A 15,627-nucleotide genomic window follows, 5' to 3' on the forward strand; every position below is an offset into this window, starting at 1 on the left:
GAAATAAGGTATAACCTCACTGTCTTACCTCTGAATGTATGCAAAGAAAAACTGCAACATGCAGACCTCCAGTGAAAGATGCTTCTAGAAAGATTTTTTTTGAAAAAGCACAGTGTTACAAAGAGAAAGTATGTTGTTTTTTCAATGTCCAAAATTTAATGACAATTCATAAATCAAATAATTAATGCAAATCATTGAAAGAAAAATTATTAGTTGACAGCATAATTTCAAGGAGTGCTCTGGTCACATGCACAGTTTCAGGGCCTGCTACAGTCACATGGCAAAAAGTTAAAACATGGGCATTTGAAAAGCCATATGTGGAACAGACTAGCTCTTTTATATGTCAATTTCCAGTCCTGCAGGTTAGCTGCTAAACAAAATGTGTTACATCGCAGTTAAAAGTGATTGTACTCTGTGCTATAGAGGGTGAACTTCCAGGGTTATTTGTTGTAAGAGAAACTGTGTAACACAGCTGTCTGGGTACAAAGCAGCCAAACAGAAACAAGATTAGCTCTAGTGTAAAATAGCAGAGGCACTGTCTTGTAGAAAAAACCAAGAACCCATCTAATCGTATTTCAACTCCATAATGAGGCCTTAATCATGCTTGAAAGGCAGGTAGCCAGGTCAAGAGTTTGTGGTTTCTAGTTGTTGGCTCTTTTCAAGCGCAATAATGCTCATCTCCTTATTGGATGATGATCAGATGAGATCCCAGCCACAGTAGAAATACCACCTCAATCCAGACTAGGGGTAGTTTTATAGACAATCTTCTTATGGCTATGTACCACACACTGCAATGCTGATTAACAGAGAAAATCATTCCTTTCTGCACTGATGGTTACTGTTATGCTGAATGATATCTATTATGGGACAAATAAGACTAGATCATGGAAAGTTATACAATTACAAGCATGAAATATCTATATGGCTAGAATATGTGATATTTAAAATCCCATGATAAGGTTGTCTTAAATTGGAAATGACTTGAAGGCACACAACAACAAATGTGTGTGTGTATGTGTGTGCCTATATAGGAAGATACCTAAACTATGTAATGTCTATGTGCTATGTAATGTAATGTCTACGTGCTATGCTAAATCTCTCCAAGGAGATTGGATAAATGTATGAACTGATTTGTTTGCTTTAATAAACAGCTAGAAAGATTAAATAATGGTATCTGCTTATTCTCCTGTATACAAATATCCTGAAATTCCTAAGCTTAAGAAATTCTCAAAGGGAATGTTGATGTTGATCTACTTGCTGGACAACACTGTTGCTTACAATCTTGGGGGTTCAGATGTGATCAAAATGATAAATTCTAAGTAATTTTAGTAAGATACAGATTGACTGTGATAAGACAAAGATAGGGAGTGGAGGAACCATGCCTGTCTCAGTTATATTTCCTGTTTCTACCCTTAAATTAAACCTGGAAAGCTAGTTATAGTAATCTGTAGTGAGGAAAGCTAGTTTTAGGCAGTCTATTTCAGAAAAGTTGCCATTATTAATAACATTTTTAAAAAGCAGACAACAGGGGCTTTATATCCAGGGGATATAAACTATGGGGACTTTTACTGGACATGGTAAAAATGCATAAAATGACCATGATTACATTGGAGTTGTAGTATTTTTTGAAGTCAGAATTGCCATCTGTTTTCATCACAAAGTGCTTAATTTCAAATGAGGTTTATATCTCTAACTGGCTCTCTAGTCTATCCATAAGGCAACAGCAACCCAACACCTGTGACATAACTTGAGTAGTGGTTTGAGTGGTGGATTATGACTCTGGAAATCAGGATTTGAATCCCTACTCAGCCATGGAAACTCACTGAATTACCTTTTCAGCCTGACAGGAAGGCAAAGGCAAATCTCCTCTAACAAACCTTGCCAAGAAAATTCACTAATAGGTTCGTCTTAGGGTCGCCACAAGTTGAAAATGACTTGAAGGCACACAAAAACCATCTTGCTATTTCCATACCTTATCCTTAGCTATTGCAGGTGGTTGCTTTAAGACTTCTTTCACAGTCTGCATAACAGTCTCAGTTCTCATAACGCTGATAGAACGAACCAACTCTACTAGCAAAAGTTGCTCTTCGCTGGCAGTAGCAATGACCTGGAAAAGTACATTACATATAGCCTCTAAATCTATTACAGTTAAATCCTGATCATTTCAAAACTGTCCATGTAGTTTAAGCTGTAATCCTTTTACCCCATTTACCTGAAAGAAAGCCCCAGTGAATTGAAGGGAATTGACCTTTCAGCAGCCACATAAAGGTCTGTACTATTAGTAGTTGTAAAGCAATTTTAATAGTGATATAAGAATTAGAGCTACAAGCCAGTTAAAAAGTTGGGATACTTCTTTGTGCAGACAAATTAGCTTATTCTGCTGTTATCTCTGAGCTGCTGAATGAATTACAGCCTATCCTCCTTATTGGCCTCCTTACTTAACAATGGATTTTCATATCTGTGGAGGAGGGGGAGGTCTGGAATAGATCCCCTGCAAATATGGAGGTCCAACTGTATTATCCATTCTAAAAGTACCCTCTCTGTATCTTTACTAATCACAGAAAGCCATGTGTATGTAGTCCAAAAAGGAACATCTTGAAGCTCTTGGTTGGGGATTCAGCATGTGGCAACTCTGCTGGACATCTACAGTGGGTTTGAAGAAACTGTACCCAAGTAACAGTCAAAACTAGAAGACCATCTGGAGCTGATTCCCTGGAGCAGGCATTAATCCAGACCACAGAACCTATTTTGAAAAACATCCTCTTAGTTTATCCACTGGAGGAGTGGGAGGGGGAGGACCTACTGGCAGAGGGTAACACAGGTCAGTCTAACAGTGAAAAGCAGCAAGCTTATGGATCCTAATTATGAAGGCTGCTAGAGTAAAATTCTGGAAGTATAATGCAGTTGATGGATGCCTCTTCTTCTTTTCTTTTTTTCTTTTGCTTCAAGCAAAAAAAAAAAAAAAGAAGCAAGATTTCCAGTATTACAAATTTGATTAGAAAAACTCCCACCTTCCTTGGCATTCACTTAATAGACTTTATCACACAGAGAAAATCAGGGGGGTTAAACACCAATTATCCCGTGAAAATTGCGCAATCATGATTAACATTTTCACACCCATAGCGATTAAAGAGCCATTATCCCGGGAGTAAACAGGCAATAAAGAGACAATAAACACCAACAAATCATTCACAGGGAAATCTCATGAATGATTTGTTGCTGTTTATTGCCTGTTTATTCCCAGGATAATGGCACTTTAATCACGACATCATGTGAAAATGTGAATTGCGATTGTGCAATTTTCATGGGATAATCATTGTTTAAACCCTTGATTTTCCCTGTATGATAAAGTCCAATGCATAGGCTGAGCTTGATACAACCCTAATTTGTTTTTCTGCTGCTTTCTGCTATACCTGTGCTGAAAATGATTCATGTTTCTTAAACAGGGTTACTCCCAACTAACATTTTTCTGTTTCAGTCATAGAAACAGACAGCAACAAAGACAATCCAAGACTGGTACTGGAGGCTGTGAAAGAACAAAACTTTATAGCCAGAAACCGGGCCAGGACCCTCTTATCAGGTGCTAATGGAGTATTTTAAGAGGAAGAGGTTCTGATTTTAGTGATCTCTGTCATTTGCCTGCCTAGGACTTGACCAACAAAGCATCCTGCAGTTTAGGGCGGATGAATAACTGAGTATCTAGTATCTGACCATTAAAACTCACTGGATTGCCAGGCTGCACACTTGCTCAGAGATAACACATATCTTTTTAAACTAATATCAAAACCTTCAAACTGCAAACAAATCATTATCATCCTTTTAAAAAAACACCATATAATTCTAATATCAGAAAACATTGCAAGCTATAGTTGCAAGCTATAATTTTTGTTTTGGCTGCACAAAGACAATGTAAGGAGCTAATCTGAGAGTCATCAAGATTAACTACTGCTTTTCTAAGCACACTGCCTTTCCAGGCACATTTAAAAGAATTAAGATGTGAGTGTCTTATACTGAACTATTTTCAAACGATTCTATCACCTAACATACCTTAGTCCTTGAAGCATTTTTCTGTTGTCTCCTTTCATTCCACACAAATGCAATAGCCGCCATAAAATGAACACCATGATTCATTGAAATTGGACCCAGCAGTTCAAGAATCTGCTGCCTCAGATTCTGAAATTCATAATAAAAGACATTTATTTTCAAAACATGCATCCAGAGTATTATCCTGTTGTCAGACAACAGTAAAATACTGGAAAATGTAAGTGTAAGGTTGGGTTTTTTTGAGTATTTGTTTGGAAGAAGATGGGGTATGGTGGGAATAGCATTTGATGGCAAGAAGCTGCTGTATGCTACCTCTTTCCTGGTGTTTCTAAATAATACAAATGGGACTTCTGAAAATAAGGAAAATAAAATGAAAATGGTGGCATATTAAGTTTTAAGAAGAACTGGGAATTGTAGGTAACCTATGGGGTAGCTTGGTAAGAACTGACATGCGGCTGAATTTGGATTACAAAAGACTAGCAATTCTGTAGTTTACTCACACAAAGGGAGAGGCGGCGCCTTCCCACATTAACAGTAAATAATAATGTTGTCTAACAAATATTAGTATTTGGGAAAGCATTTCAAGGTGGGTTTTTTCATAGTCTAACTCTTTTAGTTTCCATCAAAAATTCAACAGCCAGTTTACTTCTAATGGTCCTTCAGGTACTCTGTTGGTGTATTAAACAATTAAAGAAATACAGCTCAATCTAGTTGACAAAGCGCACCCCCTCTTCAAACCTCTGATGTTCTGACCTTTGTTGATCCAAGATTAATAGTAGTAACAGATGCAGCAGCTGCAGCAGTTGTTCTCTCTGAAGAATCTGCCTGTTGCAGGATACTCCACAGAAGAGTCACAGATGACATGATCATGTGAAGGATAGACAAGATCCCACTGCGCGCTTCAAGCATGTGCTTCTGATCAACATTAACCAGAAGCTGGTTCAGATAAAAGGGGGGAAGGAAACCAATCAATTACTCCCAGTGATACTGACAAATAGGAATGCTTCACCCTCAGCTTCCTTCCCTCTGGACATACATTTCCCTCTTGAATTCTCCTTTCTATTTTTAATTAGCACAATGTCTGCAGTGACTTGAACGTGAACCAAAATTATCTTAAAAACGTATTTTGACACTATGGTTAGAAGTCAGTTTAAAGCTGACAATGATCGGCCTTTGATGGAATGCAGATGTGATGCTAACTACAGTTTTCAGATGGGATGGGGGAGAGGAGGGAAGGGAATGAACATGTGATCCTGAATGTTCCCATTCTTTTTAATATAATTGTAAAATCAGGAAGCACTGTGTCTATGTCAAGCCAGAATTTTGTTTTTAAGACTTTACTAAGCCAGTATAAGCAGCTAATTCAAAAGTCATCAAGAGAAACTACTATCTTTTCCCATGTTGTTTGTTTTTGGGGGTTCCACAGAGCATCGTTTAGGCGCTATGACGTCCATATGTCATCATGGCATGCTCTGTATGGACGGGTGTGCACCAAGATGGCGCATGGGCGGTGAAGATAGGGCTGGGTGCATGTGAACTCCCAGCCCTATTTAGCCCTACTTTTGGCCCCAGGCCAGCACAAAGTGCCAGTCTGTTTAGGGCCTATGTCCTCTTCAGTAAATAAACTACGAAGAAAGAGTTTTGTTTACTGAATGTATAAGCTTTCCTCGTGTCCCTAAGAAAAGGTAAACCATATGTCAAAATTAAGAGATGTAGCCAAGTTAGTCTAGAATATCAGCATACAAAGGGACCTTGTAACACGTTTGAGACTAACAGGTAGAAAGCAGCTGCAGCATAAGCTTTCACAGACTTTTATCTGAGGAAGTAGACCTAATCTATGAAAGCTTATGCTAGAACATCTTTCACCCAGTTAGTGTCAAAGGTGCTACAAGATCACTTTGCATACACATATCTCAAAATAAATGTAAAAACCTGTAGCTTTATTCATTCACAGTACATAGGTTCTTTGCTATTGGCTTCAACAACACCACATGACAAATGCAGTACTCAAAACTTGGGGGGGGGGGGGGGTTAACAGCCCAATGCAGAGACTTACTTGGTGACAACAGAAGAGGCCAAATCAATGGCATCATAATCATACATACGCCATTCCCAGAGAAAAGCACACATCCTAACAATAAAGGCAGTAGTTTTTTCTCCAAAGAACAAGGACAAATACATTTTAAAAACTATAAAAATATGAGGAAATATACAACCAAATCCTTGGAACATCCTTACCTGATGATACTGTGCAGAAGGGTCAAGTAAGCAGTAGTGAATAATAGTAGTAATGCCTTCCAAAAGAGTAAGCATCATATCAGGCGGAGTAACTGATGCCATCCAAACTGGCCTAAAACACAACATGGAATTTGTTCCAGTTTTGCAAGGAACAATATACACAACTACAACAAATAAGTATTTACTATACTATACTACCTCTCTGTAAGGTCAATATCCTTTATCCACAATTCTGAAATCCAAAATGCTCCAAAATCCAAAATCATTCACACGGGTGGCTGATATAGTGACATTTTTGCTTTCTAATGGTTCAATGTACATAAACTTTGTTTTATGCACAAAATTGTTAAATACAAAGTGTATAAAATTACCTTCAGCCTATGTGTATAAGGTGTGTAGGAAACAGAAATGAATTTCGTGTTTAGAGTTGCAACTCATCTCTAAGATATCTCGTTATGTACAGTCAGCCCTCCAAATCCACTGTCGTTTTTTATCCATGGATTCAAACATCCAAGGATTGAAAATATTTTTAGAATATATAAAATTCAAAAGGCAAACTTTGATTTTGCCATTTTATATAAGGGACACCATTTTATTACACCATTATAGTTAATGGGTCTTGAACCTCCATGGACTTTGGTATCCACAGGAAGTCCGGGAACCAAACCCCAGCAGTTACCCAGGGCCCACTAAATACACAAATATTCCAAAATCCAAAAAAATACAAAAGGGATTTTGGATAAGGGATACACAATCTCTCCCCTCTCTCTGTATAAAAGATAAAGTTTGCCAAGTAGAAAAGAGAGAAACATGCCTACTGTCAGACAATCCTGTTTCGTATCTATATTGCTGAATCAGGTTATCCAGGTTCCTGCAAAGCTGTAGGGTTACTGAGACAACCACCCTCTGGAGCACTTTCCCCATATAAGGCAGAGAAGCAGTAATGAGGCCAATCCACTGGGGATGCATTTTACAGGCACATGGCTGGTGTAATGCTCTGATCACAGCACATAGAAACATGCCCTGGGAGGTTATTGGCTGAGAGTGTAAATACTGCAGGGATGTCATTGGCTGCTGGGGGTTGATGTGCTCCAAGTCAGTTATGACAAAGTCAAATCCTGTTTCATTCTCCTCAGGCACAGTCATGACTCTGTGCTCCAGGACAATGAGCCGCTGGAGGACTTTTAAGAGTTGAGACTGGAGGGTACTACCATTGTCAAACTCATCCTCAGAGAAATTAATAAGGCTGTCTTCTGAGAAACCTTCCTCAATTGCCACTATATTTTTCCCAGCTATCTTCTCACTGTGCCACTTTTGGGCACTGAAGATGGAAGACAATAAACAATGCAGGACCACCTTCTGCACCTTGCATTTGGACAACATGTCTGAAATGAAGCTGGGGAAGCCTTTGGTGGAACTTTCCACCACTTTTGCCAACTCTGCAAAGAGAAGAGTCAAGATCTCAATGCTCATCATCTGCATGTTACGGTTGCCTATCAGGTCTTGAGAAGAGACTTTCACATGCGTTGGATAGTGGCTCCGCATGTAATACAAGCACAAAGAAATCAGGATCTCTATGTACATGGAGCTCCGAAAATTATGGTTTGAGTCTACTGGGATATGGCTGTAGAAGTCTTTGCCCATAACAGATATACGATGTCTGGCCAAGAGATTTTGAAGTAATGATAATTGAGGGGTATAGGCATTGTTGACACTGGTAGTAGAGATGGCATTCACAAAAGCAGAAGGATTTGTTTTCAAGATGGCTTTAATTGCAGAAAAGGAATACAAAGTCCTTGAGGAGTCATACACCTGAAGGTAGAGCAATACATGCTGATACAAAGGGTGTATGTTAAAATGGGGTGATTTCCGCATCCCTGGAGACCCTGCATCACTCTCAATTTCTGAGATCTCTCCCTCTCCACAGCTGTACCAGTTTTCCAAGTCAAGGCCATCACTGAAGAAAACACTGGTTTGTTTAACTTTCTCAGCTTGTGCCTTCTTCTTCTCTTCATCTTTCTTCTTGGCGATTTTGACTTTGGGCTTTGCTCCTGGCTGCTTACCGGATTCTTTGACAATAGTTTCTTTCTCAGATGATTTTTCAGGCAGTTTCCCTTTGAAGCTGAACTGTATACTACTGTGGCTTCTCTGCCTGGACCTGGCTTCTGTTGATGCCAAATTTGGGTCACTGAGAGTCTGCTGGCTTGCTGAGATACAAGGGGAGGAGTTGTTTCTGGAGATTTCATTGGAAATGCTTTCAAGTCCTGTCTCAGTTGAGGCAGATAACAACTGGGAGCTGTCATTGCTAAGTAAACTGCTCTGGCTGCCTTGAATGTTTGGTTCTTCCATTTTAGTTACCTCTTCAGAGGGATCTAAACTATTTACTGTAGCTGAAGTATCTTCTGCATACAGATAATGTTTAGCTGGTTCAGTATCTTCACCAAGCCCACTGACAACCTTGCATATCAAGTCTATGACCACCTGCTGAACTATTTCATCTGGTGACTCTCCTCCCAAATGCTGAGAATTGTCTGGTGCAGTCAGGCTTTCAGCTTCCACCTCATAACTTAGGTTATCCCCAGCAGAGGACTGGGAACAGCCAGAGTCCGAGCTCTGCATTATTTCTATCTGATGGTCAGGAAGGTCAAAATCAGAAGAAGCCAAAGGAATAGTTTCACTGCTGGTACTCAGTAGGGAGATCCGGTCACTTAAGGGGTTGACAGTAAGACTGAAGTTCTCCATTTCATCCATGGCAAGTTGTTTCTCATTGTTCTCTTTGGCTGCAACATCTTTTTCTTGATTTGCTAGCACGTGGGAAAATGCTTAAAGAAAAAGGAAAAAAATAACAGGTATGAGCCTTTTTTACTCAAACAATTTTATATAGTTATTTGATCTGAGCAATCAGTGAGAGATTATGAACATCAATCACACAGCTTTACTTTGACTTTACTGTTTGTTGTGATGGATTGCATGCAACACAGTCCTAATCTGAAATGGTAACTACATATTCATATTAGGTTTGTATTACCACTCCACAGCGGCTGAATGTAAAATCTTTAGGGGAAATGGAGAAAGGATGAAAATGAAAGGGCAGAGAGTTGGGTGTACACATTTCTAGAAATGTTTGGGCTACCACTTTACAGGGTTGCAGCTCTCCAGAGATGCAAATCTACAAGGACCTAGGAATGTCAATAATTTCCAAAGTCTCTCTTTTAGTGTGGTATTCAGTGCACATACCAAAGAGTTTGAGAAGTGTGTCTGCACAATTTCTTTTCTACAGAAAAAACAGGTTTTGAGAAACATATGTGGTTTGTTCATGTAAAATTGGTGGGTTTTGAAGCAAAACCACACCAAAAATGCATTATTTCTGAGCAAAATAAATTCCTAGAATGTTTTGGGATGCACTAATACCAGATTAAAACTACCATACTCAAAATTGTCACATTTGTTACTCTTCTCAACTGGTTTTCATGAGTGAAATGAATAATGGAGAATACATTTTTCATCCTGACTACTACCACCAAGGTAGTGTAAGTGGTGTAAAACAAGATGAATATATGGAGACAATTTTGTTTTAAGTGACAATCGGTTTGCCTGTTGTGAAGAACCTACCTAATCCAATATGTTGCCTAAATGTAGATTTTTAAAAATAAAAATTCTGTACTGGAGACTGCTAGAGCAGAAGTGGATAAAACAGACAGGGGGCTCTAGGTAAATGATTAAGTGATTTGAAATAGGTCAACAAGGGGTTTTGATGCCTAATTCTCTATGAACAGCAACAACTAAAAACCCTTCCTCATTCAGAAAACACATCCAAAACACATTAAAATAAACTGCTGGGGAAAACACATGAAAGAAAACCAAGAGCAGATTTATGTGTGAAAGAAACTGTACGCCTGGTTCTGGTAGCAATTCCTGGATGCATATTTCAGTGCAGAATAAATTCCTAGTACATATCTGCTAGCGCCAGTTATTGTTTTTCATTGGGCTCTAGTTGGAGCACCTCAGCACTTGTTTTTTTTTTAAAAAACACACATACAAAGCAGAGTCTAAAAACACTAACTTTGGTCACTCTTCCAGTAGAGCTCTCTCATTCTCTCTCATACCTTTCCAGACTGCAGCTAAAGTGCAGAATTAACGCAGTTTAACACTGCTTTAACTGCCATATCATAATACTATGGAATTCTGGGATTTGTAGTTTTGTGAGATATCCAAGGATTTCATAGGATGGAGCCATGGTGGTTAAAGTGGTGTCAAGGTGCATTCATTTTGTAGTGGGGCAGCAGAACAAGACTCCACATAGCTCCCTACAATGTGCAGGAGGAACAATACTTGTCCAACTGACCTCTCCACAAATATGCTCCTTAAAAATATGTTTATGAAATCTGACCCCCCCCCCCACACACACATAGAAAGATATTATATTGTTGCAATTTACCTTAGCACATGAGCAGAGCTAAGCCATATAGTCCTTTCATTGGCACTGTACATGTGACAGTGCCTTCTCCACCAGCTGTTGCATACAGCAACACTACTTAATCTAGTTATTTCTAAATGAAGGAGCATACATAAAGCTCCATGTAAGCCAAAAGCAAAAGTAGGCCCCTTCCCACTAGATGTCTGTGGTATGAGTATGAACTTCAGGGGGACAACATCACATGCAGGCACTCAGGGCAGAGCCACGTGGCATGGTCACATTCCCTCCTTGCATGTTGAGGGAGGTCAAGTAGTGCATACTTGAAGAACAAATAAGTAGACAAATGAAATAAGTTTTTCACATAAACACATAGACTACTTACAACCATCACAGTTAAATTTCTGCATAAAATGCTTTTCATTTTCATCTTCAGGATAACAGGGAGATTTATTCCAATAGCATTCAGCTTGTACTCTCTGAACCGAAATGCGCTGAGTTTTTGGATGAAGCAGCAGTAGAAGCAAAGGTTCAAGGACTCGTGCAATGTCATGACGCTGGAGTACTTGATTTAACCAGGCCTGACCGACTGACCAGGTAGAGCCATCTAAACTGTTAAGGCTATCAAGCATGATAAACAAGGACCTAAAGGGAAAGAAATCCAAAAGACAATTACAATAGGCCAATAAAACCAGCAAGTGTTGTAACAGTTGGCATTGGCTAGAGAGGTCAATTTCTCCCAGTCTAAACTGCTCAGGGACAAGCTTATTAAAGGATTGTTGCTTATAGCAGGACTAGGGAGGATTTATGAATGAAAAGGAAGTGATGGAAGGGAAGCAATGATAAAGAAGTGAAATGGGAGGGAGATAGCTGACATAAAATAGTAAAGTACTGCAAGAACCAACATTATCTGCAATGTGTTACATATACCCTGGATTCCCTCCAAAAAAAATTTTTTTTGGGGGGGGGGGGGATTCAATATTAAGTCATTACTCCTGAAACATCACTCTTTCTAGGGCTGGGGCTGTGTTGGTATTTTTTCCCCATTTTTCTAAATTTAAAGCTTAAGTTATTTCAAATTACGTTTTTAACTAAAATAACAAGCAACACTAGACAACTATGTGATGTAACAAATAACATGAATACATTATGCTTTTTCAAAAGGATCAACTAGTGCTAACATGAAAGGTTTTTGAATTAAGTTCCAAGCTCTAAAAATGGGTGGCTTGCCCATCTGGCATCATTTATTTTTCCATTAGCCTTGCCCATTCTAGTATGTGGCATTCCAAAAATTGTTCTATAATGTGGTCCTTCATGCTAATGAAGTTCTGTATCCAAAATAATAATTTGGCCAGTTACCATACTGTGGTCCACAGCATCTTCCATCTTTATCATAAATTAGCTGAGCAATTGTTTCTTTTACAGTTAGGTTATATTGGAAATATTTTTACAGTTCAGGAATTGTTTGATAAGTGAACTTTGAAGTCATTTTTGCCATTAGCTCTTACTCTACCATCTCATTTGTTGTGGGACACTGATTTCTATTCCTCTGCCAGAGTGCATCCTCTGTTTATGTTCCTCTACCAGAGTATTGTTAGTTACTGTTGAGTTGACCTTGACTCATGGGGACCCTGTGGATGAGACACCTCCAAGTCCCCCTATCCCCCACTGCTCTGCTTAGATCTTGTAGGTTCAAGCCTGTCACCTCCCTAAATGAGTCTATCCATCTGGTGTGTGGTCTTCCGCTCTTTTTACTGCCTTCAATCTTTCCTGTTATTATTGTCTTCTCATGATGTGGCCAAAATACAACAGCATCTATTTAACCATCTTGGCTTCCAGGGAGCGTTCTGGCTTGATCTGTTCAGGGTGCATACAGAAGCAACCTTTAAAAAGTCTGGCAACAGATTTATCTGTGCTTCAGGCTCAGCCAAGCTTCCTCCCACTTGTATAAAATAAATGCCAGACACTGTACAGACTACTGGGTTTATTCATTTGTTCTGCTCCATCCTCCTTCCCTGCCTTTTTCATTCGCTCATCCACTGAAGTACTGATTTGGTAAAACACAATCACTTAAAAAACAAACAACGCAGAATTGCAGAACTGCTCAGTGGGAGGTAAGGAGAGATATAGATGACTTTCTGGGAGCGCCCAATCAGCCATGTGTCCAGACTCCTAATCATGCAGATTTAAAGAACCAGTTTTCCCCAATTTGATACTGAAGAAGGTGCAAGTTATTAGAGAAGAGAACAGTGAGTGCAGCAGTCCAGCACTCAAATAATGTTACTGTTGAACACACCCTTCAACTTTTCTCATAACCTTGCATGTCTTACATTATGAGATAAGTAGGATAGTACAATTATGAATTGCTTTAATTGTTTTTCTTACTGAATAGAATGAAGCAGGAGAATAAATTCACAAATCACCTTCACTACAAATGATGTCATTTCACACCCACACTTTGTGGAAAACTGAAAGGTAGGAAGTGGAGTAGGGAACATAATATAAATTTGCAAAAATGGTTGCATGTATAAAATACAGAAAGCACTTCCAAATTACAATGTTTGAACAGAACATTGATAAATCAAAGTCTGAATATTTAAATAGGCTTATACAGAATCCATACATGTTCCTAACTTACCTGTCAAATGAACGGCCATATGATGAGGACTTGTTAATATGGAGATCTCTGGTGAGATGCCAGAGCACTGCAAACTTTGCATGAGCTTCCATCCTGATTTTCTGCAGGATAAAATGATAGATTAATCCAGGCATATCATCCATTCAGCTGGAAATGTGAGCTGGAATCCTTATGGCAGTTATGAATCTGTAACCTAGAGCTATACTCTCATAATTGTTATGCAGTCACAATCCCTATATCACCCTTACTTTAGGGGCAATGTAGGAACCGTGAAAAGTCCCCTAATCTCTATTTATCAGGAAACAGCCACTGCAATTAACAGGGGCCTCTTCTAGCTGACTGATGGTCCTACTTACCCTTCACATGAGCAATTTCCAGCATAAGGGGGAACTGCAAAGGGGTCCTGATTCTCTCTGTCACACCAGAGATTGCTCATAGGAGAAAGAAGAAATGGCTTTAACAGAGTAACAGGGGTATATGTCCCCATCAATTGTAGAGGCTGCTTTCCGATAAGTAGGGATGAGGGGGTCAGGTTGTGATTCACTGTGTAGCTTATGCTCAACCGATACCAAGGGCCCACTGTATAGCAATTTAAATCAGAGCAAAGTGAGCAAGCATGAAAATAGTAGAATCAAGTTACTTGTTTTTTCACATCACAAATGAAAACAGTGACTGGGTTTTGGTTCATAATAATTTCTGTGCTTTATTTTAACATAAGCTAGGTTCCCTCTAGTTCAGACCAAATTTAATTGCTGCTTCAGCCATTAGCCTTGACAGCATTATCCATTTAAAAAAATCCACAGGCAAATCACCAGTGGAATGACATACACTTAATATACACAAAAATATCGTAAGGTTTTATTGTATCAAATTTCTGGCACACAGTTCTCCAAGCACAGAACTATAACAATTTGACCTTCCAAATATATTAAGTATTGTTATATGATGAAACAGTTTGATTAAGCTAGTACTAACAAGACATTTCTAGATAATTAAAGAAAAGAAAAATATGAGTTTAAAGACCAGAAGTAAGCTATGCAAAACAAATTTGCAAAACTACTCCCTACAGATGTTACATGAAACCTGAGATCTGTGCCACTGTAACATTTGGAAAGGTATCAGAATATAGTTGAAAACTCTAACACCAGGAAACTGTGCATCAGTGTTCGGGGGGGGGGGGGGGCCTCAGAAGGCAACAGTTAACTAAAAAATGGATATAATTACATACTGAAGCCATTCATAATGGAGCAGTGGAACGATAATGCTTTGGGGCTAGAGTTATGGATGCCATCAGCATGTCATTTATTCATTCTTTCTAAAAGTAAAATGCTAAGTCCTTTTCTGAAATCTTTAAAAGAAACAGCAACTAACCCTGACACACAGAGGTAAGATTTTCATGACCCATGAACCCCTTACAAGCCCCCAAGAAACCCCCTCCTTATTTTTTTCAGGAGGAAAAAAATATACTTTAGAGACTCTCACATTAGATAAATATGCCATTTTAGGGAGTGTCCTAAAACGGCATGAAACAGCAAGAACGTAATGCCAAAACAGGCCAAAAGTGATTGCGAATAACATCAATTATGGCCTCATTCACACTATGATTTAAACCGTATGCTGTATGCTTTCCTAAAAAGATGGTGAGAAAGCAACATGGCACGAGAACATGACAGCAATCATGATTTGCCAATTGTAGATATAACATTTATAATGCAATCCTAGGCATATTTACTTAGGAATAATCTCAATAAGGTTTCTTCTGATTAAGCTCCAAAATCAGTAATACAATAAACACCTTCATTAGGTCAACCAAAAAGACACAAAAATCTGTGCAAGCCTTCAAAATCTCCAGATTTCTTCTTCCAGGAAGATGTCGTCACATCTGGAGACTGGAAAAGCTTGGACAAATTTTGGTGCCCTTTCAGTTGAACTGAAAGAAAATATAACAAAGACGTATCTGAATTTTTCTTACAGCCAACATGGCAACTTTCCCTTTACAAATTTGTAATCAAGTGCCTTCTGGATACAGACTAAGATGTTGCCTGTGAAAATGAATTATTCTACATATATTTTATATGCACAAGTAAGCTTCTCACATTTAATATATCATGATATTCAAAGAAATTGCCATGTTAGTCCAGATAAGTATGCAAAGCAATATTGTAGTACCTTCAAGAGAAAGAAGTTTGGAGCATAAGCTTTCTCTCAGTCTCAAAGACGCTACAATATTCCTTTGGATATCATTAAACATTAATTAGAAATGGCTGAAATAATGTTCCTTTACAATAGAAAT

General features: G+C 38.7%; 1 protein-coding gene across 6 annotated transcripts in view; it reads right to left on the minus strand.

Annotated features, from left to right (window-relative positions):
- LOC149311343 (protein DOP1A) overlaps window positions 1-15,627 on the minus strand; it is a 76,035-nt gene that overhangs the window by 15,451 nt on the left and 44,957 nt on the right. For 5 of the 6 annotated variants that reach the window (XM_089530835.1, XM_089530836.1, XM_089530834.1 and 2 more), the window contains 8 exons: window positions 13,335-13,435; window positions 11,082-11,341; window positions 7,097-9,104; window positions 6,283-6,394; window positions 4,798-4,980; window positions 4,048-4,173; window positions 1,973-2,107; window positions 29-84 (listed from right to left, as the gene is read on the minus strand). In XM_089530835.1, the coding sequence (XP_089386961.1) occupies window positions 29-84; window positions 1,973-2,107; window positions 4,048-4,173; window positions 4,798-4,980; window positions 6,283-6,394; window positions 7,097-9,104; window positions 11,082-11,341; window positions 13,335-13,435 (2,981 nt within the window). The remainder of the gene's footprint in view (window positions 1-28; window positions 85-1,972; window positions 2,108-4,047; window positions 4,174-4,797; window positions 4,981-6,282; window positions 6,395-7,096; window positions 9,105-11,081; window positions 11,342-13,334; window positions 13,436-15,627) is intronic. The other variant, XM_089530837.1, reaches the window with a different exon arrangement.

Source organism: Sceloporus occidentalis, unplaced genomic scaffold (genome assembly GCF_023333645.1).
Source record: "Sceloporus occidentalis isolate IW3139 unplaced genomic scaffold, rSceOcc1.0.p SCAF_6, whole genome shotgun sequence".
NCBI lineage: Eukaryota > Metazoa > Chordata > Lepidosauria > Squamata > Phrynosomatidae > Sceloporus > Sceloporus occidentalis.